Source organism: Mustela erminea, chromosome 20 (genome assembly GCF_009829155.1).
Source record: "Mustela erminea isolate mMusErm1 chromosome 20, mMusErm1.Pri, whole genome shotgun sequence".
In the NCBI taxonomy this organism is placed as follows: Eukaryota; Metazoa; Chordata; class Mammalia; order Carnivora; family Mustelidae; genus Mustela; species Mustela erminea.
Genome location: NC_045633.1, coordinates 40,028,151 through 40,054,234, shown reverse-complemented (window position 1 = coordinate 40,054,234; position 26,084 = coordinate 40,028,151). Strand labels below are relative to the sequence as shown.

At 36.8% G+C, this 26,084-nt stretch overlaps 1 protein-coding gene across 2 annotated transcripts in view; it reads right to left on the bottom strand.

The window, feature by feature from the left end:
• The window catches only part of SEPTIN14 (septin 14), a 140,974-nt gene that overhangs the window by 76,765 nt on the left and 38,125 nt on the right, over window positions 1–26,084 (bottom strand). For both annotated transcript variants that reach the window (XM_032328067.1, XM_032328068.1), the window contains exons 2-3: window positions 8,298–8,405; window positions 7,522–7,590 (exon numbers count right to left, since the gene is read on the bottom strand). In XM_032328067.1, the coding sequence (XP_032183958.1) occupies window positions 7,522–7,575 (54 nt within the window). In that variant the 5' untranslated portion in view covers window positions 7,576–7,590; window positions 8,298–8,405. The remainder of the gene's footprint in view (window positions 1–7,521; window positions 7,591–8,297; window positions 8,406–26,084) is intronic.

Genomic DNA, 26,084 nt, shown 5'->3' with positions numbered 1-26,084 from the left:
GTTAAGGAAATTAGAATTATCATTTGGTTATCATAACTTAGACAACATTCAAATGAAGTAAATTCGTAAGCAAATAAGTCTTTGTCCAGACACATAAATTTTGCTTTCAACTTACAAAATAGTAAATCTGGAGGAGGAAGAAGAAGATGGTGGTAAAGTAGGAAGACCCTAGGCTCATCTTGTCTCACCAACACAAATAGATAACTATAAAAATCATTCTAAATACCCCAGAAATCATATGAACAATGACAGAACAACTCCACACTAAAGGGAGAAAAGAGGCCTCATCAAAGAAGATAGAAAGTGTGGAGTAGTGATAAAGGGGAGAAAAAAGATAATGGGAGCTGGAATATGATTAGAGCCAAAGTTGCAGAGAATGCTGAGAGAGAGGGAAGCACACAGGAGCACACACAAGGAGAAAGTTTTGCAAAAGATATGGGCTTGGAAAACTAGAAGAACTGAGTTTCATGATTTCTTACAACCAGCAGGGCTTAAAGCCTGCAGTTTTAAAGGTAAGCTGCCTTGTCTGGGATAGACCTCCAAGGGCATGGTGCTGCTCCTGGAAAGAAGGCAGGCAAACAACCCAGGGGCAGATCCCATGGAAACAGGGCACTGATGACTGCCTGGGGTACACGGGGGGAGATTATTCCCTCTTCTCCAGGTACACACCAAAGAAGCATTGTTCACAAATATATCTCTGGGGAGAAAAAGAGCTCTCTGGCGACTTTTCCCTCATCTGCCCACAGCATAAACACAGAGTTGCTGGAAACAGCACAGTGCCAACACTGGCTGCCTAACTTTCTTACACAAAGCCCCATCCCTTGAACTCTGGTGGACTACCCTTCTCAATCAAGCTTTCCTCAAGCACAGTGTGACAGGCCCCACTTCCAAAAGACCAGCACAAATCCCTGCCCACACCATGTCTCCTGACCAGAGAGTTGTGTAGGGCTTCAGTTGTAGTGGAAATAGTATCAGGTCTCATTTACCAAGCAGACCAGAGCACAACTAGTTAAAATCATTCTGTCCAGAGACCGCGCCCTGACCAATGCAGGCAAGAATAGCCTCTGCAGACCACTGGTATGAAAAATAGAGCAACAGTAAGTGCATGCAGCACAAATCAGAAACACTCATTGAAGCATCAGACCCTGGACACTATATGACCTCTGCCTCATAAATCCATACAGGGGTCCTGAGAGTATCAGGAACAAGAAAAATAATGGGGCTTTCTAACACAAAAAAGAAGACAAAGACTTAAACAAAATGCCAAATAGAGGAATTCATCCAAAATGGAGAACAAGATAAGGTTACAACAAGAGATCGAAGCAAAGCAGATATAAGTAACATGTGTGATGGAGAATTTAAAGCAACAATCACAAGAATACTCTCTGGGATTAAAAAAAAAAAGGAATAGAAGAGATCAGTGAGACCCTTACTGCAGAGAGAAAAGAGTTTTAAAAGAATCAGTCAGAAATGGAGAGTGGAGTAAATGAGATTGGAAACAGGACTGATGCAATGAACAGCAGGCTGGAAGAAGCAGAGGAATGAATTAGTGACAGAGAAGACAAAGTAACAGAAATTAAAGAAGCTGAACAGCATAGAGAAAGTATAACACAAGAATAGACTTATGGAATTCAGTAACTCCATCAAATCTAGTAACATGCATATTACAGGAGTCCCAGAAGAAGAACAGAGAGGAAAAGGGGCAGAAATTTTATTTAAAGAAATAGTAGCTTTGAAGTCAAACTCTTACTCTTTGCAGATGACATGATACTTTATGTGGGAAACCCAAAGGACTCCACCCCAAAATTACTAGAACTCATACAGGAGTTCAGGAATGTGACAGGATATAAAATCAATGCACAGAATGCATTTCTATACACCAACAATCAGACAGAAAAAAGAGAAATTAAGGAGTTGATACAATTTATAATTGCAACAAAAACACTAAGATACCTAGGAATAAAACTAACCAGGGGAGCCTGGGTGGCTCAGTGGGTTAAAGCCTCTACCTTCAGCTCAGGTCATGACCCTGGAGTCCTGGGATCAAGCCCCTCATTAGGCTCTCTGCTCAGCAGGGAGCAGCTCTCTCTCTGCCTGCCTCTCTGCCTACTTGTGATCTGTGTCTGTCAAATAAATAAAATCTTTTTAAAAAAATCTAACCAAAGAGACAAAGGATTTTTAGTCAGAAAACTATAGAACATGTCATTGCAAATGGCAACATTTCAATTTTTTGATGGCTAATAGTCCAATACATATATATATATATATATATATACATATGTGTGTATACACACACACACACTATATATTATATATAGTATTTTATATATATGTATATATATATATATAAAACACATCTTCATTCATCTGTCAATGGACACATCTGGGCTCTTTCCATAGTTTGGCTATTGTGGACATTGCTGCTATAAACATTCGGGTGCATGTTTCCCTTCGGATCACTACATTTGTATCTTTAGGGAAAATACCCAGTAGTGCAATTGCTGGGTCATAGGGTAGCTCTATTTTAAACTTTTTGAGGAAACTCCATACTCTTTTCCAGAGTGACTACACCAGCTTGCATTCCCAATGACGTAGGAGGGTTCCCCTTTCTCTGCATCCTTGCCAACACCTGTCATTTCCTGAATTGTTAATTTCAGCTATTCTGACAAGTATAAGGTGTATCTCATTGTGGTTTTGATTTGTATTTCCCTGATGACAAATGATGTTGAGCACTCTTTCATGTGTCTGTTGGCCACTTGGATGTCTCCTTTGCAGATTATTATGCCAAGTAAAATAAGTCAATCAGAGAAAGACAATTATCATATGATATCACTAATGTGCATAATTTAGGAAACAAGAGAATCATAAGGGAAGAGAAGAAATAAAACTATGTGAAACCAGAGAGGGAGACAAACTTAAGAGGCTCTCAATCTTAGGAAACAAACTGAGGGTTATTGGCGGGTAAGTAAATGGGGGGATGGGGTTGCAGGGTGATGGACACTGGGGAAGATATGTGTTGCGCTGAGCACTGTGTCTTGGGTAAGACTGATGAACCACAGACCTGTACCCTGAAACAAACAACAGATTATATATTGATTTAAAATATTTTTTTAAAGATCCTAGAGGAGAACACAGGCAGTAACCTCTTTAACATTAGATAGCAGCTTCTTTCTAGATATGAGGCAAGAGAAACAAAAGCAAAAATAAACTATTGGGCTTCATCTAAATAAAAAGCTTCTGCACAGCAAAGGAAATAATCAACAAAATGAAAAGCCCACATGTGGAATAAGAGAAGATAATTGCAAATGACATAGCTGATGAAGGGTACAAAATGTATAAGGAACTTAAAAACTCATGCCTGAAATACAAACAATCCAGTTAAAATTAGGCAGAAGACATGAATAGAATTTTTCCAAAGAAGACATCCAGATGACCAACAGGCATGTGAAAAAATGTTCAACATCACTCATCAATAGGCAAATACAAATCAAAACTACAATGAGATACCACCTCACACCTAGCAGAATGGCTAAAATTAAGAACATAGGAAACAAAAGGTGAGGGTGTGGAGAAAGGAAAACCCTCTTACACTGTTGGTAGAATGTAAACTGGTGAAATCACTCTGGTAAACTTTATGGGAGTTCTCAAAAAATTAAAAATAGAGCTACCCTATGACCCAACAATTACACTGCTAGGTAGTTATACAAAGAGTACCAAAATACTGATTTGAAGGGATATACCTCTCCCAGTGTTTAGAGCAACGCTATCAACAATAGTCAAATAATAGAAAGAGCACAAGTGTCCACCAACTGATGAATGGATAAAAAAGTGGTATACACAATGGAACATTACTCAACCATTAAAGAGAATGAAATCTTGCAATTTGCAATGACATGGAAAGTGTGTTATACTAAGTGAAATAAGTCAGTTCAGAGAAAGACAAATACCACATTTCACCCATAAGTAGAATTTAATTAAAAAATGAACATAAGGGGGTAAAAAGAGAGGAAAACCAAAAAACAGACTCTTAACTATAGAGAAGAAACTGATTATTACCAGAGGGAATTGGATAGGAGGATGTGGTAAATAGGTGATGGGGACTAAGGAGCTCACTTGTTTTGATGAGCACCAAGTGTTGTATTCCTGAATCACTAAATTCTACATGTGAGACTAATATTACACTGTATGTTAACTAACTGGAATTTAAATAATAATTTGGAGGAGAAAATATGTGGTATATGTATATGCAATGGAATATTACTTAACCATGAAAAAGAATGAAGTGTTGTCATTTGCAACAGCATGGATGGACCTAGATGGTATAAAGCTAGGTGAAATAAGTCACTTAGAGAAAAACATGTACCATATTGTTTTTCTTATATTTAGAATTTAAGATACAAAGCACACAAAGAGAAAAGGACAAACAAAAAAATAGACTCTTAAATTCAGTGAAGAAACGTGTTTCTCAGAAAAAAGATGGGGGGGTATAGGGAAATAGATAAAAGAGACTAAGAGTACATTTATCATTATGAGTAGTGAGTAATGTATTGAATTTTTAAATCATATTGTTTATCTGAAACTAATATAACACTGCATCTTTTATTCTTTTTTTAAAAATCTTTTTAATAACATATAATGTATTATTAGCCCCAGGGGTATAGGTCTATGAATTGCCAGGTTTACACACTTCACAGGACTCACCATAGTGCATGCCTTCCCCAATGTCCATAATCCAACCACCCTCTCCCTACCTCTGCCCTGGCAACCCTCAGTTTGTTTTGTGAGATTAAGAGTCTCTTATAGTTTGTCTCCCTCCCGATCCCATCTTGTTTTGTTTATTCCTTTCCTACCCCCCATGTTGCCTCTCAACTTCCTTATATCAGGGAGATCATATGATAATTGTCTTTCTCTGATGGACTTATTTCGCTAAGCATGATACCCTCTAGTTCCATCCACCTCATTGCAAATGGCAAGATATCCTTTCTTTTAATGGCTGCATAGTATTCCATTGTGTGTGTGTATGCATATGTATACACACACACACACACATATATGACCTCTTCTTTATCCATTCATCTGTTGATAGACATCTAGGTTCTTTGGTTATTGTGGACATTGCTGCTATAAACATTTGGGTGCAGGTGCCCCTTCGGATCACTACATTTGTATCTTTAGGGATAATACTGCATCTTAATTACACTGCATCTTAATTACACTAATATAACACTGCATCTTAATTACACTTAATTAAGTGAGTCTACTCAAGCTTTAAATTCCAATACTGGAGGGTTGCCTGGGTGGCTCAGTGGGTTAAGCCTCTGCTTTCAGCTCAGGTCATGATCTTAGGGTCCTGGGATCAAGCCCCACATCAGGCTCTCTGCTTGACAGTGAGCCTGCTTCCCCCTCTCTCTGCCTGCCTCTCTGCCTCCTTGTGATATCTCTCTCTCTCTGTCAAATAAATAAATTTTTAAAAATCTAAAAAAAAATTCCAATTCCAATTCCAAAAAATTTAAAAAAAAACAAAAAACTAGGCATCCTCATGTATTGATGGTTGTAGTACAAACTGACAAAATATCTTTATGGAGTGATTTGATAATTACTATCAAATTTTGTATTGTGTATATTTTCTAACCCAACAGTTCCATTTCTAGCACAGTATTCAAAAATATACATGAAAAAGTATGTAGAAGTATATTAAAAACAGCATTACATGGAATTGGGAAGAAGAAAGAAGGAGAAGAAGGAAGAGGAGGAGGTGGGGTAAGAAAAGAAAAAAATAGCAGGAGTTACCTTATCACTACCTGGAGGGGACTGGTTATTGAAGAAAAGTACATTTATAACAGCTCTGTACTAGAAAGTACAGAGCTATTAAGAAGAATAAGGTTGATCTGTGTGCTGATATGAAAGTCGTCCAGAGATTAGTTATTGCTGGTTAAAAAAAAAAAAAAAACTAGAATGAGAGAAGTGTCTTCTCTTTCTTATTGTTTGAGCATGATAATTTTATTATTCAAATGAGAGAATAAACTAGTTGCCAATTGTAAAAGGATTCAAAAAAAGACCCTGTAAGATTACTTGCTAAAAGATATATAGCAAGCATTTATATATCAGATTTAAGTTTGACTATTGGCCTTTCAGATCCCTTCTATTTCTAAAATCTTATTATTTTAATATCATGTAAACAAAGGGGTGTTCACCATGGTTTAATGCAAAGGGGGGATCAAAGAAAATATGGAATGGACATTAGTCAGTGGTTTAGTTTCTGAAACAAAACTTTGACAGTGATTTAAAAAGCAGTGAAGATGAAAGGTGGATCAAGTGTGATTTTAAAAGTGTGACTGATATAGAAATAAAATCGAATTAAGACATTCACTCCAAGGCGCCTGGGTGGCTCAGTGGGTTAAAGCCTCTGCTTTTTTCAGAGTCCTGGGATCAAGCCCCACATCGGGCTCTCTGCTCCGCGGGGTACCTGCTTCCTCCTCTCTCCCTGCCTGTCTCTCTGCCTGCTTGTGATCTCTGTCAAATAAATAAATAAAGATCTTTTAAAAAAAAAAAAAGACATTCACTCCAAAGGAGTACCAGTGAGAAGGAAAAGAAAAAAATTGTAGTTTGGATATAGAAAAACCTGCATGTTTAGAGGAAGAGAAAACACCAAGAAGAGAGCCATTAGTTGTTAAGACAATGGGGGTGGGGAGAATGAAAGGGAAGAAATCAGAGAAGGAGACAAACCATATGATACTCTTGACTCCAGGAAACAAACTGAGGGTTGCAGAAAGGGAGATGGGTAGGGGGCTGAGGTAACTGGGTGGTGGGCATTAAAGAGAACACATGATATGATGAGCACTGGGTGTTATACTGAACTTATGAATCATTGAACATTATATCAAAAACCTTAACTAACTGAATTTAAATTTTTAAAAAAGACAAACGAACATTATTTAACATAGATCAATATTCATGTATATATTTGAAATTCTGCTCAAAAAGAATTCAAAACTGAGTTTTCACCCATTCAGGCATACTATTCTTCTTTTTTAGTTAAATTTTTATGTGAATTATTATATATTATCCCTAGTACAGAGATCATCTTAAAATGAAACTTGGTTCAATCTCCCACTGAGCAAAGAAATAAGCAAGGATTTACCCAAACATTTCCTAGAATAATTCATTTAAAAGTTACTTATTATCAGCACATAAAGTTCCACAAATACCTGCATCAAAGTAAGGCTATTCTTCTCACCTAATAGGAAGTTCTGGAGTTTTAATTTGTTATTCTTTGGTGTTAAATAGGAATACTCTTTTGCACTACTGAAAAGGTCTGTAAACTCAAGAAACAGGCAATGGTTATTCAAACCATTATTGGTATTTAACTCCAATCAATATAAAAGTTAATTCATGTGCAAACATAACAAACATGAGCCTTTATCATCTATGTCTATATCATTTTACTGAGTCAATATTTCAAATTTATTCAATCTCATTAAAGTACAAAATGGAAAGTTCCATTTGAAAGATATACTCAACTATATCTTCATCATGGGGTATTGGTGTGGGCATGCACATTGGTTTTTCTGCCATTCCAGGCTGAAAGAGCTGAAAATGAAGAAATAAAAATTGTATTAAAATTACTTTAAAATTAAATTACTTTAGAAGGCTATATTCCTATAATATAATTTAGATCAATAAGGAAGTCTAATAGGACATTATCCCAGGTTTTGGCTTTCAGTCCACACAACTGACCTATTTTAAATTGTGGCTGTTTTTCTAGACAGGTTTCTATATAATAAATAATATGTAATATTTAACTTACAATGTATACAGATACATTAAATCATAAACATGCAAAATCATCTAAAGAAAGTAAACTCTCTTCTGAAATCAAGACAACAGAGAACATTCTTCTTTAAGGTGCTATGTGGTTAGGGTTAGAATAACAAAATAAAATAAAGTACAATGTGGGTGGGAAATAGGTAACTTTGCTTTAAAAAGTGCTTAAAAGAATCAGGAAAACACAGAATTACTTAACTTTCAAAAATAGCTTACCAGGGAAGACTAGGGTGTTACAGTGTACTTATTCAAGGAGAATTGGAAAAGAAAAGCTTATAAAATCTAAACAAGTCCCTTAGACATTTAATTAAATTAATAATTGTCATTTATGATGCTCTTTACGCACCTAGTATTGTGCTGAGTGCTTATGTGCTTCAGCTCCTTTAGTCCTCATAGTAGATAGATATATACATATTTTTGTTGCCATATGCCAAGAGAGAAAATTCAGATTCAGAAAAATTCAAGTAACTTACTTATCCAAGATTTCAATTATGCAGGAGACATAGGTCTAAACAGATCCAAAGCTGGTGTTCTTTCTACTGTCCCCAGTTATGGACCAAATAGTCGCTGTGTTTGCAACACTGTCGTAAAGGGAGGAAAGATACAAAAAGAGCATGTTGTGCTGATTTCTAAACAGAACTGCCTGAGAAGAACATGCCGCCCTACTTTTGAGTACAGCACAAAGATATGAGAAATGAGGCATGATTTAAAAGGAAATATTATATACAAGTATACCAAAAAGAAAAGCAAGCAGAATGAAAGAATGGCTCTGTACCATGGTTTCTTCACTTGATACATCCCGAGGATTATTCCTCTTTTGTGTATATACTGACCTCAATTTTTTTTCCTTTGTAACAAATAATGTCCTCTAATAAAGATAGTGTTCTGTTTTATGGTATGGTTTACTCTAGTCTAGTATATATGAAAGTTCTATATTATTTAGCAGAACTTTAATGATGGGCATTGCAGTGATTTCTAGTATTTAATTACAATCAACAATAAACATCTAAACCACGAAAAAGATTATTTCTTAACTTCTTCTACCTATCCTCTCAGAATTTGAAATATTACTGTAAATTCAAGAGCTTTGAGTTTTAGTTATGCAGATGAAAAAGTTCTGGAGATCTACTAAATACCATGGTAACTTGGAGATCTACTAAATATCATGGTAACTATAGTTAATAATACTGCATTGCATACTTGAAATTTGCTAAAACTTTGCTAAAAGAGTAGATCTTAAGTGTTCGTCCACCCCCCACACATACACATGCATACAATGGTCTACCTATGTGAGGTGATGGTAGATTTATTGGGATAATCACTTCACAATGTATAGGTATATCAAAATATCACATTGTATATCTAAAATATATACAGTTTTTATGTGTCAATTACATCTTAACAAAGCTGTAAAAAAAGAGAAAAATATTTTCAGAGAGAGTATCTCTAACTGCTGACTTTTTGGCAAGCCTGTACAAGATGTCTTGAAAACTAGAGATACAAGTTATCTAGTATTTTAAAACCTAATTAACTGTGCCTTAAACAAATTGGAGTTTACTTATGTCACATAAGTCTTGAGCAAAAATTCCCAAAGTACGTTCCCTGTGACTCAGGAGATCACTGATACTTTTTCAAGGAATCCATAAGAACAAAATTTTTTGTAGGGGCACCTGGGTGGCTCAGTGTGTTGGGCTGCTGCCTTCGGCTCAGGTCATGATCTTGGGGCCCTGGGATCAAGTCCCACATTGGGCTTTCTGCTCAGTGGGGAGCCTGCTTCTCTCTCTCTCTCTCTCTCTCTCTCTGCCTCTCTGCCTGCTTGTGATCTCTCTCTCTGTCAAATAAATAAATAAATTTTTTTTAAAAAAGAACAAAATTTTTTCTAATAATATGAAGGTAATTTGCTTTTGCCAATGTGTTGACATTTGCACTGATGGTTCAGAAACAGTGGTAGGTAAAGCTGGTGCTGCTTTAATCTGGCAGTGGCACCAAATTGTATTATTAGTCATTGTGTTAGTCACTTCACACATTCATGCAAAAAGAAAAAGAAGGTGAGTACCCATAAATATTTATACTATGCAAGTGTGATGGATGTCTTAGGTAAAATAAGTTATGTGACTGTGAGAAATAATAACTCCTTTTGTCAAGGAACACCAATTTCCATTGAAAAAACAACTGACAACACTAGTTTTCAGGCTTTGTTATTTCTAGGACAGTTTCTTGAAAACGAATAAAATGTGCTTTGTAACTTGAAGGAAAATAACTGGAAATAATATGTTGCAAATGGTAAAATTTTAGTCTTTTGGTTTCTAGAGAACTCCTATCCACCAACATTTTCCTGACAGATTCCTAATGCTTACAAACTTGCCCTAAAAGATTAGTGGTGATATAAACAAATACAAAATTTTTATGTTGTATAATGAAGTATGTCAGCATTAAATAGACTAAGGTTCCCAACTATTGACATTTGAGGCTGTATGATTCTTTGTCGTGAAAGGGCTATAAGATGTTTAGCAGCATCTCTGGCCTATACTTAGTAGATGACAGCAACAAGACTAGAGTGTGACAACCAAACCTGTTTCCAGATATTGCCAAATATTTCCTAAAGGGTAAAATCACCCCCTCAGCCAAGAAACACTGGGTTGAATAATGTAAACAGATATTTTCCAAATGACCAATGCATTACATTACAAAGTTATACATGAGTTCAAGATCCATTTGGAGAGTGAGATAGAACAACAGATTTTAATGTAATAAAACAAAAAGTTCTTTAATATTGTTTGAGATTCTACATTGCAACTTAGCTTATCACATTTTGGTGGAGTATCAAAGGAAAACATTAACAATTATGTGAGAAAATTACTTAAGGATTCCTTTTTCTCCATCTACATATGTGTATGAAACCAGATTTTCTTCAGAAATACCAACCAAGGCAACACATCAAGAGATTGAATGTAGAAGCAGATATGGTCATTGAACTGTCTTTTAAATTTTTGCTTTTTATATTAAGTGAGAATATAGTTACATTATGATGTAAAATTTACCCTATTAATTTCAGCAGATTTCAGTAAATTCACATTGTATCTCCAGAACTCCTTCTTTTCTCAAAGTGATTATACTCATTAAATAGCAACTGACCATCCCCTTCACCCTCCCCTCAGTCCCTGGCAATCTTTGTCCTTACTGTGAATGTCAGAACTTGGATACTCTAGGTATTCCATATAAGTGGAATTATATAATATTTGCCCTTTTGTAACTGAATTATTTCATTTAGCATAATATCTTCAAGATTTATCCATGTTGTAGCATGTGTCAGAATTTTCTTCCTTTTTTAAGTTTTTTATTTAAATTCAATTTAGTTAACCTATAGTGTATTATTACTTTCATGGGTAGAATTTAGTGATTTATCAGTTGCATATAATACCGGTGTTTATTCCATAAAATTTTCACCCTTTTTTTTTTTAAAGATTTTATTTATTTATTTGACAGAGAGAAATCACAAGTAGATGGAGAGGCAAGCAGAGAGAGAGAGGGAAGCAGGCTCCCTGCCGAGCAGAGAGCCCGATGCGGGACTCGATCCCAGGACGCTGAGATCATGACCTGAGCCGAAGGCAGCGGCTTAACCCACTGAGCCACCCAGGCGCCCCAATTTTCACCCTTTTAAAGGCTGAATGATATTCCATCGTATGCATATACCCCATTTTGTTTATCCATTCATCTGGCAATGGACACCAGGTCTCTTCCACTTTTTGGCTATTGTAAATAATGTTGCAATGCAAATATTTATTTGAGACCCTGATTTCAATTTTGTGTGGGTATATGCCCAGGAGTAGAATTTCTGGATCAGATTGTGAGTCTGTTTAATTTTTTAAGAAACTGCTTAACTGTTTTCCACAGCAAGTGTACAGTTTTACATTCCCACTAGTAATGCACAAATGCTTCCTTTTCTCCACATCATTCCCAATATTTGCATTTTGTAACCTTCCTAGTAGTAGTAGCAGCCCTCCTAGTAGGTATGAAGTAGCCTTTCTAGTAGGTGTGAAGTAGCATCTTGTAGTTTTGATTTGCATTTCCCTAATAATTGGTGATGTTGAATACCTCTTCATATGCTTATTGACTATTTGTATACCTTGTTTGAAGAAAGGTCTATTCAAGCCTTTTGCCCACTTTTTAATGTGGTTGTCTCTTATTTGTTGTTGACTTGTAGGAGGTTTTATATTCTGGATATTTATATCTTATCAGATATATAATGATTTGCAAATGATTTCTTGTATTTTGTTAATTGTCTTTTCACTCTATACTAGGGTCCTTTGATCTACAGAAGTATTAAATATTCATGAAATCCAATTTATTTTTTTTCTTTTGTTGTCTGTGCTTTTGATGTCAACTGCAAGAAATCATGGCCAAGAGCATGTTATGAAGTTGTACTCCTATGGTTTCTTCTAAAAGTTTTATAATTTTAGCTCTCACATTTAGATCTTTGATCCATTTTGAGTTAGTTTTGTATATGGTGAAAGATTAGGGTCAAACTTTATTCTTTGAGATATGAACATCCATATTTCCCAACACTATTTGTTGAAAAAATCCATTCGTTCCTCATTGAGTATGCTTGGGACTGTAGTTGAAAAATCACTTGATTATATATGTGAGTGGTTATTTCTGGGCTTCCTCTTCTATTTCATGGGTCTATATATTCGTCTTTATGCCAATGACACACTGTTTTATTACTGTAGCTTTGTAATGAGTTTTGATATCAGAAAGTGTGAGGCTTCCAACCTTTCCCTATTTTCAAGATTTTTTGCCTTTATAGGACCCCTGAAGACTCTTCATGAATTTTAGAACAACCTTTCCTATTTTGGGAAACATTTTTTTTTAAGATTTTATTTATTTATTTGACAGAGAGAGATTACAAGTAGGCAGAGAGGCAGGCAGAGAGAGTGAGAGGGAAGCAGGCTCCCTGCTGAGCAGAGAGCCTGATGCAGGGCTTGATCCCAGGACCCTGAGACCATGACCTGAGCCGAAGGCAGAGGCTTAACCCACTGAGCCATCCAGGCACCCCTCGGGAAACATTTTTGAATTCTGATAGGATTACACTGAATCTGGAGGTCATTTTGAATAATACTTACATCTTAACAATATTAAGTTTTCCAATTTATGAACAGAAGATGTTTATGTTTGTCTTTTTTAAAAAAATTTTAACCAGCTTTCTTTTTAATTAAGCCAAACATTTAAGAGATTTGAAAAACTACAATTCTCAACAAATTTCCTTTGTTTGAGAAAATATTGTTTAGGAGCTTACAAGGAAGATGGCAAAGTAAGAGGACTCTAAACCCACCTCAACCCATGGATATGACTAGATAACTCTTGCATCAGAGCAAACAACACAGAAAAAGGACCCAAACACTGACTGAACAAATTCCACAACTAAATGTAGAAGAAAAAAAGAGAGAGAGAGAAAGTGGGAAGGGTGAGCACTAAGTGAGAACACAAATACCAATAGATCTGACCACCAGAGGAAGGGAGCTATGGGCAAGAGAAGAGAGAAAAAACTACTAGCACACCAGGGAGCCTACAAAGGGAAGAAAAATCCCGATAGCATCTGGCTTTGAAAATAAGAGGGGCCAAATTTCTCATGCTCAGAACCATCAGGACTTAAAGCCTGGAACTTTCAAAATCAGCAGAATTGGTTCTGAGACAGCCTGAAGGATGATAGGAGGCTGAACCCCTTACCTTAAGGAAACAGCACAACAAACAGCCCACAGATACGCAGGAGGAAGACTAATCTCAGAGTTCACTGAGGGGCTTCTCCAGGAATAAAGGAGCTAAAAGTTGGCATTTCCCTCCCCTACCCCTCATCAAAAACACACAGCCATCTTCCAGAACCAGCAAGGCTCCAGAATTCACTACCAAACTTGCTTACTACATGCTCTAGCCTCTACCAACAGACCTGTTTCAGACTTGGGAGCTGTGGATCCTCTCCCCCAGAGAATCTGTGCAAACCTTGACAATACTGTATCTTCCAACCTGCCACAGAGGATGTATACACCTTGTTATAACTGCACCCCTCACCTATGCATGTTTTGCAGTGTCCCTGGGGGAGGAGGACCAGCACCCCCTAGTTAAAAATGCACATCCCACCCACTGCTTTCAAGAGCAACAGACTTAGCTGACTTTCTTAACACAGAGAAACAGACATAGAGAGAAAGGTGAAATGAGGAGTAACATGTCACAAATGAAAGAACAGGACAACTACAGCAAGAGACCTAAGCAAAACAGACACAAGTAACATGACTGATAGAAAATTTAAAGTAATTATCATAAACATAGTCACTGGACTTAAGGAAAGACTGGAATACCTCAGTGATATCCTTAACAAAGAAATAGAAAACATTAAAAAAAAAAAAGAACCATCAAAGATGAAGGACACAATAAATGAAATTAAAAATACATTTGATGATGAGGTACCTGGGTGGCTCAGTCAGTTAAGTGTCTGCCTTCAGCCCAGGTCATGATCACAGGGTCTTAGGATTGAGCCCTGCACTGCGCTCCCTGATCAGTGGGGAGCCTGTTTCTCCTTCTGTCCCTCTCCCTGTTTGTGTGTATGCTTGTGCTCTCTCACTCTCTCTCTTCAAATAAATAAAATCTTTAAAAAAATACACTTGACAGCAGGGTACCTGGATGGCTGAGTCAGTTAAGTGTCTAACTCTTGGTTTCAGCTCAGGTCATGATCTCATGTGTTGTAGGGACTAGCCCACATTGGGCTCTGTTCAGTGGGAAGTCTGCATAAAGATTTTCTCCTTCTGCTTCTCCCCTCATCCATTCACTTTCTTTCTCTCTCTCTCCCAAAATAAATAAATAATTTTTTTAAAAATACACTTGGGGTACCTGGGTGGCTCAGTCAGCTAAGCAGCTGTCTTTGGCTCAGGGATCATGATCCCAGGGTCCTGAGATCATGCCCCACGTCAGGCTCCCTGCTCAGTGGGGAGTCTGCTTCTCCTTCTCCCCCTACTTGTGCTGTCTCTTGCTCTCTCTCTCTCTCTTTCTCTCAAATAAATAAATAAAATCTTCTAAAAAATACACTTGGTGGAATAAATAGGCTAGAGGAAACAGAGAGGAAAAAATAATAAACTAGAAGACACAGTAATGAAGCTGAACAAAAGAGAGAAAAAAGAATTATGCAAAATGAGAATAAAGTTAGGGAACTCAGTGACTCCAACAAGCATAATAATATTCACATTATGGGGATCCCAGAAAGAAAAGAGAGACAAAAGAGGGAAGAAGTTTTATTTGAAAAAATAACAGCCAAAAGCTTTCCTAATCTGGGGTAGGAAACGAATATCTAGATCTAGGAGGCTCAGAGATGACCCAACAAATTCAACACAAGCATATCCACAAGATATACTGTAATTAAAATAGGCATGTGCTGTGATGAACATTGGATGTTATATGCAACTGATGAATCATTGAAAATTACATCAAAAAGTTATGATGTGCTATATGCTGGCTATCTGAACATAATAAAAAATAAAATAGGGTGCCTGGGTGGCTCAGTGGGTTAAGCCGCTGCCTTCGGCTCGGGTCATAATCTCAGGGTCCTGGAATTGAGTCCCGCGTCGGGCTCTCTGCTCGGCGGGGAGCCTGCTTCCTCCTCTCTCTCTCTCTCTGCCTGCCTCTCTGCCTACTTGTGATCTCTCTGTCAAATAAATAAATAAAATCTTTAAAAAAAATAAAAAATAAAATAGCAAAATGTAGTGAAAGAAGAAAAAATTAAAAGCAGCAATATGAAAGACAGTTGCATACAAGGGAAACCTCATAAGGCTATCAGTGGATTTTTTTCAACAGAATATTTGCAAGCCAGAAGGGAGTAGCATGATACATTCAAAGTGCTGAATGGGGAAAATCTGCAGCCAAGAATGCTCTATTCAACAAGGCTATCATTCAGAACAGAAGGAGACTTAAAGAGTTTCCCAGATAAACAAAAGTCTTTCAGGAGAAAGAAAAAGTGGCAGCATAAAAATAGGAAACACAAAAACAATAAAAATGAACGTTTCTGTAAAAAATCAGTCAAGGAACTCATAAAATAAAAGTACATAAAATATGACACCATATACCTAAAACACGGGGAGGAGAGGAATGAGAGTGGGTTCAAACTTAAACCACAATCAACTTAGTATGCATAAGGTGGTATATACAAACCTAATGATAACCACAAATCAAAAATCGCTAAGATATGCAAAGAAAAAGAAAGAAACCAAATATATCACTAAAAGAAACCAGCAAACAATGAAAGAGAAAAAGAGAAGAAAGGATCACAGAAAAACTTCATAACTAACTACAAAACAAGCAATAAAATAGCAATAAACTCATACTTATCAATACTTACTTTGAATGCAAATGGACTAAATGCCCCAAACAAAAGACGTAGGATGACTGAATGGATTAAAAAAAATAAGACCCATGTATATGCTGCCTACAGAAGACTCATTATAGACCTAAAGACACCTGCAGGTGGAAACAGAGAAATATTTACCATGCAAAAGGATGTCAAAAGAAAGTCATAGTAGCAGTACTTACATCAGACAAAATTGATTATAAAACAAAGAGTGTTAAAAGAGACAAAGGAGGACACCATACAATAATAAAGGGCTCTGGGTTTATGCTTAGGGGGTGGAGTAGGGAACGGCACCAACCAGCTCCATCTTGCCATTTGCAATGTTGTGGATGGAACTTGAGGGGATTATGCTAAGCAAAATAAGTCAAAGAAAGAAAAACAAATACCATATGATTTCACTCATATGTGGAATTTAAGGAACAAAACAGATGAATAGAGGGGAAGGGAAGGAGAAATAAAATAAGAGGAAAGCAGAAAGGGAGGCAAACCATGAAAGACTCTTAACTATAGGGAACAGAAAGTGTTGCTGGAGGGGAGGCTGGTGGGGTAACTGAGTGATGGGCATTAAGAAGGGTATTGAAGTAATGAACACTGGGCAGTGTATGCAACTGATGAATCACTGAATTCTACCTCTGAAATTAATAATACAGCACATGTTAATTAAATTAAATTTTAATTTTAAAAAATAAAATAAACTAGAATTTAAGCTCCACTGGTTACAAGAACTCATGAAATTCAGCCCCTCTCACCTTCTAAACCAATAGCTTTGGGAAACATTCTCCTTGTGTGTGTTCCCTTCTCTGTTGTCCTTCTCCATGACCATGGCTCCCTCCCCTTCTCAGCACCTACAATCTGTTTCACCCTTAAACCATATCTCTGTACTTCCTACCTTCTTTGATGTTGCCTTTTCTCTCCCCTTAGCTGTGGAGTTTGTCTTCAGGTCAATTTCTGAGGTATCAGAATGATTTGATAGTTATCTAGTTGTGTTTGTGGGGCAAGGGGAGCCTAGGGTTCTCCTACTCCTCTACCATCTTCCTCTCCTCTAAACAAGTTTAATAAAAAAAAAAAATTATTAAGTTATCTTCTCCTCTCCATCTCCCCAATGGAGAGGAAAAGGGAACTGGGGGAAATTGGAGGGGGAGATGAATCATGAGAGACTGTGGACTCTGAAAAACAATTTGAGTGTTTTGGAGGGGTGGGGGTAGGAGATTGGGTGAGCCTGGTGGTGGGTATTATGGAGGGCACATATTGCATGGAGCACTGGGTGTGGTGCATAAAAAATGAATTCGAGAACACTGAAAAGAAATTAAAAAAAAAATTTTTTAAAGAAATTATTAAGCTATCATGGGAGATGTAAAAAGACAGAAAGAGAGCTCTAGAACATATTCTAGGACTGAGGAGTATACCCAAGAAAGGACATATGGTTAAAGATTGGATAAAAAGACAGGACCCATCCATATGCTGTCTACAAGAGACTCATTCTGAACTAAAGAAACATCCAGACTGAAAGTGAAGGGATGGAAAACCATCTTTCATGCTAATAGACCACAAAAGAAAGCTGGGGTAGCAATTCTTGTATCAGATAAATTAGATTTGAAGGTAAAGACTATGGTTAGAGATACAGAAGGACACTACATCATTCTTAAAGGGTCTATCCAAAAAGAAGATCTAGCAACTACAAATATCTATGACCCCAACATGGGAGCAACAAACTAAATAAGCCAATTGTTAATCAAAATAAAGAGATATTGATAATAATACATTATTTGTAGGGGATCTGAACACTCCACTCTCAGCAACAGACAGATCATCTAAGAAGAATAAACAAAGAAACGAGAGGTTCAAATGACACACTGGACAAGATGGACCTCATAGATACATAGAGAACATTCCACCCTAAAACAACAGAATACTCATTCTTCTCGAATGCACATGGAACTTTCTCCAGAATAGACCACATACTGGGTCACAAATCAGGTCTCAACCAATACCAAAAGACTGAGATTATTCCCAGTGTATTCTCAGACCACAATGTTTGAAACTGGAACTCAAATACAAGAAAAAAGTAGGAAGACATTCAAACACTTGGAATCTAAAGAATATCTTGTTTAAGAATGTTTGGGTTCGGGACGCCTGGGTGGCTCAGTTGGTTAAGCAGCTGCCTTCGGCTCAGGTCATGATCCCAGCATCCTGGGATCGAGTCCCACATCGGGCTCCTTGCCCCGCAGGGAGCCTGCTTCTCCCTCTGACTCTGCCTTCCACTCTGTCTGCCTGTGCTCGCTCTCGCTCTCTCTCTCTCTCTCTCTGACAAATAAATAAATAAAATATTTAAAAAAAAAAAAAAGAATGTTTGGGTTAACCAGGAAATCAAAGAAGAACTTAAACAATTCATGGAAACCAAGGAGAACTTGGTCCAAAACCTATGGGATATGGCAAAGGTGGTCTTAAGGGGGAAATACATAGCCATCCAAGCCTCACTCAAAAACAAAACAAAACAAAACAAAAACCCAGAAAAGTCCTGAATATACAAACTGTCTTTAAACTATGAAGAACTGGAGAATCAACAACAAATTAGGCCTACTCAACACACGAGAAGAGGAATAATTAATATTGGAGCAGAAAGAGCAGAGATTAATGAATAAGAAACCAGAGATACAGTAGAACACATCAAGAAAACTAGAAGCTTGTTCTTGGAAAGAATAAACAAGATCAATAAACCACTGGTCAGATGAATCCAAAAGAAAAGAAAAAGGACCCAAATTAATAAAATTCTGAATCAAAAGGGAGAGATCACAACTAACACCAAGGAAATAGAAACAATAATCACAAATCATTATCAACAGCTATATGCCAATAAGTTAATCAATCTAGAAGAAATGGATGCAGTCCTGGAAACCTATAAACTCCTAAGACTGAAACAGGAAGAAATTGACAATCTGAATAGACCAATAACTAGTAACAAGATTGAAGCCGTGATCAAAAACTCCTAAAAAAAAACACAAGACAGGACCTGATGGATTCCATGGGGGAATTCTACCATTCAAAGAAGAAATAATACCTATTCTCCTGAAGCTATTTCAAAAAACAGAAACAGAAGAAGAACTTCCAGACTCTTTCTAAGAGGCCAGCATTATTACCTTGCTCCCCAAACCAGGCAAAGACCCATCAAAAAGGAGAATTTCACACCAAAATCCCTGGTAAATCTAGATGCCAAGATTCTCAACAAGATCCTAGCCAATAGGATCCAACAGTACATTAAAAAGATTATCCACCATGACCAGATGTGATTTATTCCTGGGATGCAAGCGTGGTTCAACATTCTCAAATCAATCAATGTGATAGAACACATCAATAAGAGAAGAGAGAAGAACTACATGGTCCTCTCAACTGATGCAGAAAAAGCATTTGACTAAATACAGCCTTTCCTGATCAAAACACTTTAGAGTATAGGGATAGAGGCAACATTCCTCAACTGCCTAAAATCCATCTGAAAAACCCACGGCGAATATCATTCTCAATGGGGAAAAGCCAAGAGTCTTTCCCTTAAGAACAGGAACATGACAAGGATGCCCACTCTCACCACTATTGTTCAACATAGTACTAGATGTCCTAACAATCAGACAACAAAAAGAAATAAAATGTACTCAAATTGGCAAAGAAGAAGTCAAACTCTCTCCCTTTGCAGATGGCATAATACTTTATATGAAAAACCCGGGCGCCTGGGTGGCTCAGTGGGTTAAGCCGCTGCCTTCAGCTCAGGTCATGATCTCAGGGTCCTGGGATCGAGTCCCGCATCGGGCTCTCTGCTCGGCAGTGAGCCTGCTTCCTCCTCTCTCTCTCTCTCTCTGCCTGCCTGCCTCTCTGCCTACTTGTGATCTTTCTGTGTCAAATAAATAAATAAAATCTTTAAAAAAAAAAAAAAGAAAGAAAAACCCAAAAGACTCCACCCCCAAATTACTAGAACTTATACAATTCAGTACTGTGGCAGTATAAAAAAATCAATGCACAGATCAATGATCAGATTGATCAAAATCAAATTGACAAATTTGATCAAATTGATCAAAATCAATGTTTTCTTATACACTAACAATGAAATTGTAGAAAGAGAAATTGGAGATTTGATTCCATTGACATAGCACCAAAAACCAAGATACCTTGGAATAAACCTAACCAAGGAGGTAAAGGATCTATAATCTAGGAACTACAGAACACTTATGCAAGAAATTGAAGAAGACACAAAGAGATGGAAAAATATTCCATGCTCATGGATCATAAGAACAAACATTGTAAAAATGTCTATACTGCCCACAGCAATCTATACTTTCAACGGCATCCTGATCAAAATACCTTGGGCATTTTTTCAAAGTGCTGGAACAAACAATCTTAAAATTTGCATGGAACCAGAAAAGACCCTGAATCACCAAGGAAATGTTGAAAAAGAAAAACAAAGATGGGGGCATCACGTTGCCTGATTTCAAGCTTTACTACAAAGCTGTGATTACCAAAACAGCATGGCACTGGCACAAAAACAGACACATAGACCAGTGGAACAGAGTAGAAAGCCCAAATATGGACCTGCAACTCTATGGTCAAATAATCTTTGACAAAGCAGGAAAAAATATCCAGTGGAAAAAAGATAATCCCTTCAATAAATGGTGTTGGGAAAATTGGACAGCTATATACATAAGGATGAAACCTGACCATTTTCTTACACCATGCACAACAATAAACTCAAAATGCATGAAAGACCTCAATGTGAGGACAGGAATCCATCAAAACCCTAGAGGGGAACATAGGCTGAAACCTATGTTCAGCACACTCCAAAGGCAAAGGAAACGAAGTGACAATGAACTTTTGGGACTTCATCACGATAGAAAGCTTCTGCACAACAAAGGAAACAGTCAACAAAACAAAGAGGCAACCCACGGAATGGGAGAAGATATTTGCAAATGACACTACAGACAAAGGGCTAATATCCATGATCTATAAAGAACTCAAACTCAATGCCCAAAAAACAAATAAAAAACGGGCAGAAGACATGAACAGACCCTTCTCCAAAGAAGATGTACAAATGGCTAACAGACACATGAAAAAATGTTCATCAGCAGCCATCAGGGAAATTCAAAAATTCAAAATTCAAATACAAATTTTTGAATTTAAAATTCAAAAATCAAAAACACATTGAAATACCACAATGTGAGCTCCGAGCACAGCTGGAGGCCAGGGAGACAGGAGTGATTGACTGCTTTTCTCTGAGGGCACCCTGAGGAGCTCTTGGCTCCTCTGGGCCGGGGATTGGGGGCCACCATATTCATTCCCATCCTCCAGAGTTTACATAAAGTGTTCAGGGAAAAAAAGCTCTGAGAGAGAACCCTAGCAGATTACTTAGCCTGGCTCCTGGCTATGGTGGTGCAATTCCGCCTTAGGCAAAGACATTTGAGAATCACTGCAACAGGCCCCTCCCCAAGTAGATCAGCAAGAACATCCAGCCAAGACCAAGCTCATTGCTCAAGGAGAACAGTGGAACTCCAGAGATAGGGGAAAGCAACACATGGAATTCATGGCTTTCTCCCCATGATCCTTTAGTCTTGCTAAGTTAAATTTTTCTTAATTTTATTTTTTTCTTATTCTATTTTTTTAACTCTTCCTCTCTTCTTTTAACATTTTTAAACTAGTTTATCTTAACAATACCTTTCTTTAAAAAAATCTTTATAAAACTTCATTGTTATAGTCATATTTTATCCCTTCATTGTATTTAACCTTGTTTTTTATATACGTATAGGTTTTCCTAAAAAATTTTGGGATACAATTTCTTCTAATAGATCAAAATGTGCCCTAATCTAGCACAGGGCTTTGTTCTAGTCTCCAGCCTGAGAATATTCCCTCCTCCTTTTTTTTCCTTTTTCCAACGAACTTATCTTATAAATTCTTTTTTTAGAATTTTTAAAAAATTTTCACCTTTACAGTCATATTCCATCACTTCATCATGTTTACCCTTATTTTTGTGTGTGTATATATATAAGTATATATATATAAATATATATATAAATATATAATAAATTACCTCCCAAAATTTTAAATTTTAAATAAAGAATAACATATATATATATATAAGTTTTGTGTATATATATATATCTACATATAGATATATATATAAGTTATATATATATATATAACTATAGATATATATATATAAGTTTTGTATATATATAAGTTATCCTTTATTTAAAATTTTGGGAGGTAATTTATTCTAAGAGATCAAATTACACCCAAAATCAATTGGGGTGAATCTGTTCAATTCACCAGATATATATATACATATATATATATTTTTTTTAATTTTTAAAATTTCTTTTTTCCCCGTTCTTCTCCACCTGGTTTTGGATGTCTTCTGATTTGTTAGTATATTTTTCTGGGATCTTTGCCACCCTTTTAGTATTTTCTTCTCTCGTACATATATTCTTTTTTTTTTTAAGATTTTATTTATTTATCAGAGAGAGAGGGGGAGAGAGCGAGCACAGGCAGATAGAATGGCAGGCAGAAGCAGAGGGAGAAGCAGGCTCCCTGCTGAGCAAGGAGCCCGATGTGGGACTCGATCCCAGGACACTGGGATCATGACCTGAGCCAAAGGCAGCTGCTTAACCAACTGAGCCACCCAGGCGTCCCATCTCGTACATATATTCTTATCTGGATAAAATAACAAGGCGGAAAAACTCACCATAAAAAAAAAAAGAAGAAGAAGAAGAAGAGGCAGTACTGAAGGCTAGGGACCTAATCAATACAGAACTAGAGTTCAGAACTATGATTCTCAAGGTGCTAGCTGGGCTTGAAAAAGGCATGGAAGATAATAGAGAAACGCTTTCTGGAGAAATAAAATTCCTTTCTGGAGAAATAAAAGAACTAAAATCTAACCAAGTTTAATTTTTTTTAAAAAGCTATTAATGAGGCACAATCAAAAATGGAGGCTCTTACTGCCAGGATAGATGAGGTAGAAGAGAGAATTAGTGATATAGAAAACCAAATGACAGAGAATAAAGATCCTGAGCAAAAGAAAGACAACTGCTGGACCAGGAGGGGAGAATTTGAGAGATAAGTGATACCATAAGATGAAACATTATTAGAAAAATTGGGATCCCAGAAGAAGAAGGAGGGCAGAAAGTATATTGGACCAAATTACAGTAGAGAATTTCCTTAATATGGCAAAGGGAACAAGCATCAAAATCCAGGAGGCACAGAGAATCCCTCTCAAAAGCAATAAGAATAGGTCTACACCCTGTCATCTAATAGTAAAACTTGCAAGACTTACTGACAAAGAGAAAATCCTGAAAGCAGGTTGGGACAAGAAGTCTGGGAGAAATATTAGGTTGGCAGCAGACTTATCCACAGAGGCCAGAAAGAACTGGCATGATATATTCAGAGCACTAAATAAGATAAACATGCAGCCAGGAATACTATATCCAGCTAGGTTATCATTGAAACTAGGAGAGATTAAAAGTTTCCAGGACAAACAAAAATTAAAAGAGTATATAAACACCAAACCAGCCATGCAGGAAATATTGAAAGGGGTCTTCTAAGCAAAGAGAGAGCCTAAAAGTAGTAGATCAGAAAGGAACAGAGACAATATACAGTAATAGTCATCTCACAGGCAATACAATGGCACCAAATTCATATCTTTCAATACTTACCCTGAATGTAAATGGGCTAAATGCCCCAATCAAAATCATTGGGGCTAAATGCCCCAATCACAGGGAATCAGAATGGATAAAAAAAACCAAAACCCATCAATATGCTGTCTACAAGAAACTCATTTTAAACTCATTTATACATCTCCAGATTTAAAGTGAGAGGGTGGAAAACAATTTACCATGCTAATGGACATCAAAAGAAAGCTGGGGTGGCAATCCTTATATCAGATCAATTAGATTTTAAGCCAAAGACTATAATAAGAGATGAGGAAGGACACTATATCATACTCAAAGGGTCTGTCCAACAAGAAGATCTAACAATTTTAAATATCTATGCCCCTAACATGGGAGAAGCCAACTACATAAACCAATTAATAACAAAATCAAAGAAACACATCAACAATCATACAATAATGGTAGGAGACATTAACCCTCCCCCTCACTGAAATGGACAGATCTCCAAGCAAAAAATAAACTAGGACATAAAGGCCTTAAATGACACACTGGACCAGATGGACATTACAGATATATTCAGAACATTCCAACCCAAAGCAACAGAATACACATTCTTCTCTAGTGCACATGGAACATTCTCCAGAATCGATCACATCCTGGGTCACAAATCAGGTCTCAACCAGTACCAAAAGATTGGGATCATTCTCTGCATATTTTCAGACCACAGTGCTCTGAAATTACAACTCAATAACAAGTGGAAAGTTGGAAAGAACACAAATAAATAAAATCATGAATGCAAGAGGAGAGATCACAATCAATACCAAAGAAATACAAACAATTATAAGAACATATTATGAGCAACTATATGCAAGCAAATTCGACAATCTGGAAGAAATTGATGCATTCCTAGAGATATGTTAACTACCACAAATGAACCAGGAAGAAATAGAAAACCTGAACAGACCCATAACCAATAAGGAGATTGAAGCAGTCATCAAAAATCTCCCAATAAACAAGAGCCCAGGGCCAGATGGCTCCCCAGGGGAATTCTACCAAGCGTTTAAAAAATTAATTCCTATTCTCCTGAAAGTGTTCCAAAATATAGAAATGGAAGGAAAACTGTCAACTCATTTTATGAGGCCAGCATCACCTTGATCCCAAAACCAGACAAAGACCCCATCAAGAAAGAGAATTACAGACCAATATCCTTGATGAACAGAGATGTGAAAATTCTCATCAAAATACTAGCCAATAGGATCCAACAGTACACTAAAAGGATTACTCACCGCAACCAAGTGGTATTTATTACTGGGCTGCAAAGTTGGTTCAACATCCACAAATCAATCAATGTGATACAAAACATTAATAAAAGAAAGAACAAGAACCATATGATACTCTCAATAGATGGTGAAAAGGCACTTGACAAAATACAACATACTTTCTTGATCAAAACTTTTCAGTGTCGGTTAGAGGATACATATCTCAATATCATCAAAACCATCTATAAAATACCCACAGCGAATATCATTCTCAATGGGGAAAAACTGAGAGCTTTTCCTCTAAGGTCAGGAACACAGCAGGAATGTCCACTATCACCACTGCTATTCAACATAGTACTAGAAGATCTAGCCTCAGCAATCAGACAACAAAAAGAAATTAAAGGCATCTGAATCAGCAAAGAAGAAGTCAAACTATCATGCTTTGCAGATAATATGATACTTTATGTGGGAAACCCAGAAGACTCTACTCCAAAACTGCTAAAACTCATACAGGAATTCATTAAAGTGGCAGGATATAAAAATCAATGCACAGAAATCAGCTGCATTTCTCTACACCAACAGCAAGACAGAATAACAAGAAATTAAGGAGTCAATCCCATTTATAATTGCACCCAAAACCATAAGATACCTAGGAATAAACCTAACCAAAGAGGCAAAGAATCTATACTTGGAAAACTATAAAGTACCATGAAAGAAATTGAGGAAGACACAAAGAAATGGAAAAACGTTCCATGTTCATGGATTGGAAGAACAAATATTGTGAAAATGTCTATGCTACCTAAAGCAATCTACACATTTAATGCAATCCCTATCACAATACCATCCTTTTTTTTTTCCCAAAGAAATGGAACAAATAATCTTAAAATTTATATGGAACCAGAAGAGACCCCGAATAGCCAGAAGAATGTTGAAAAAGAAAGCCAAAGTTGGTGGCATCACAATTCCAGTCTT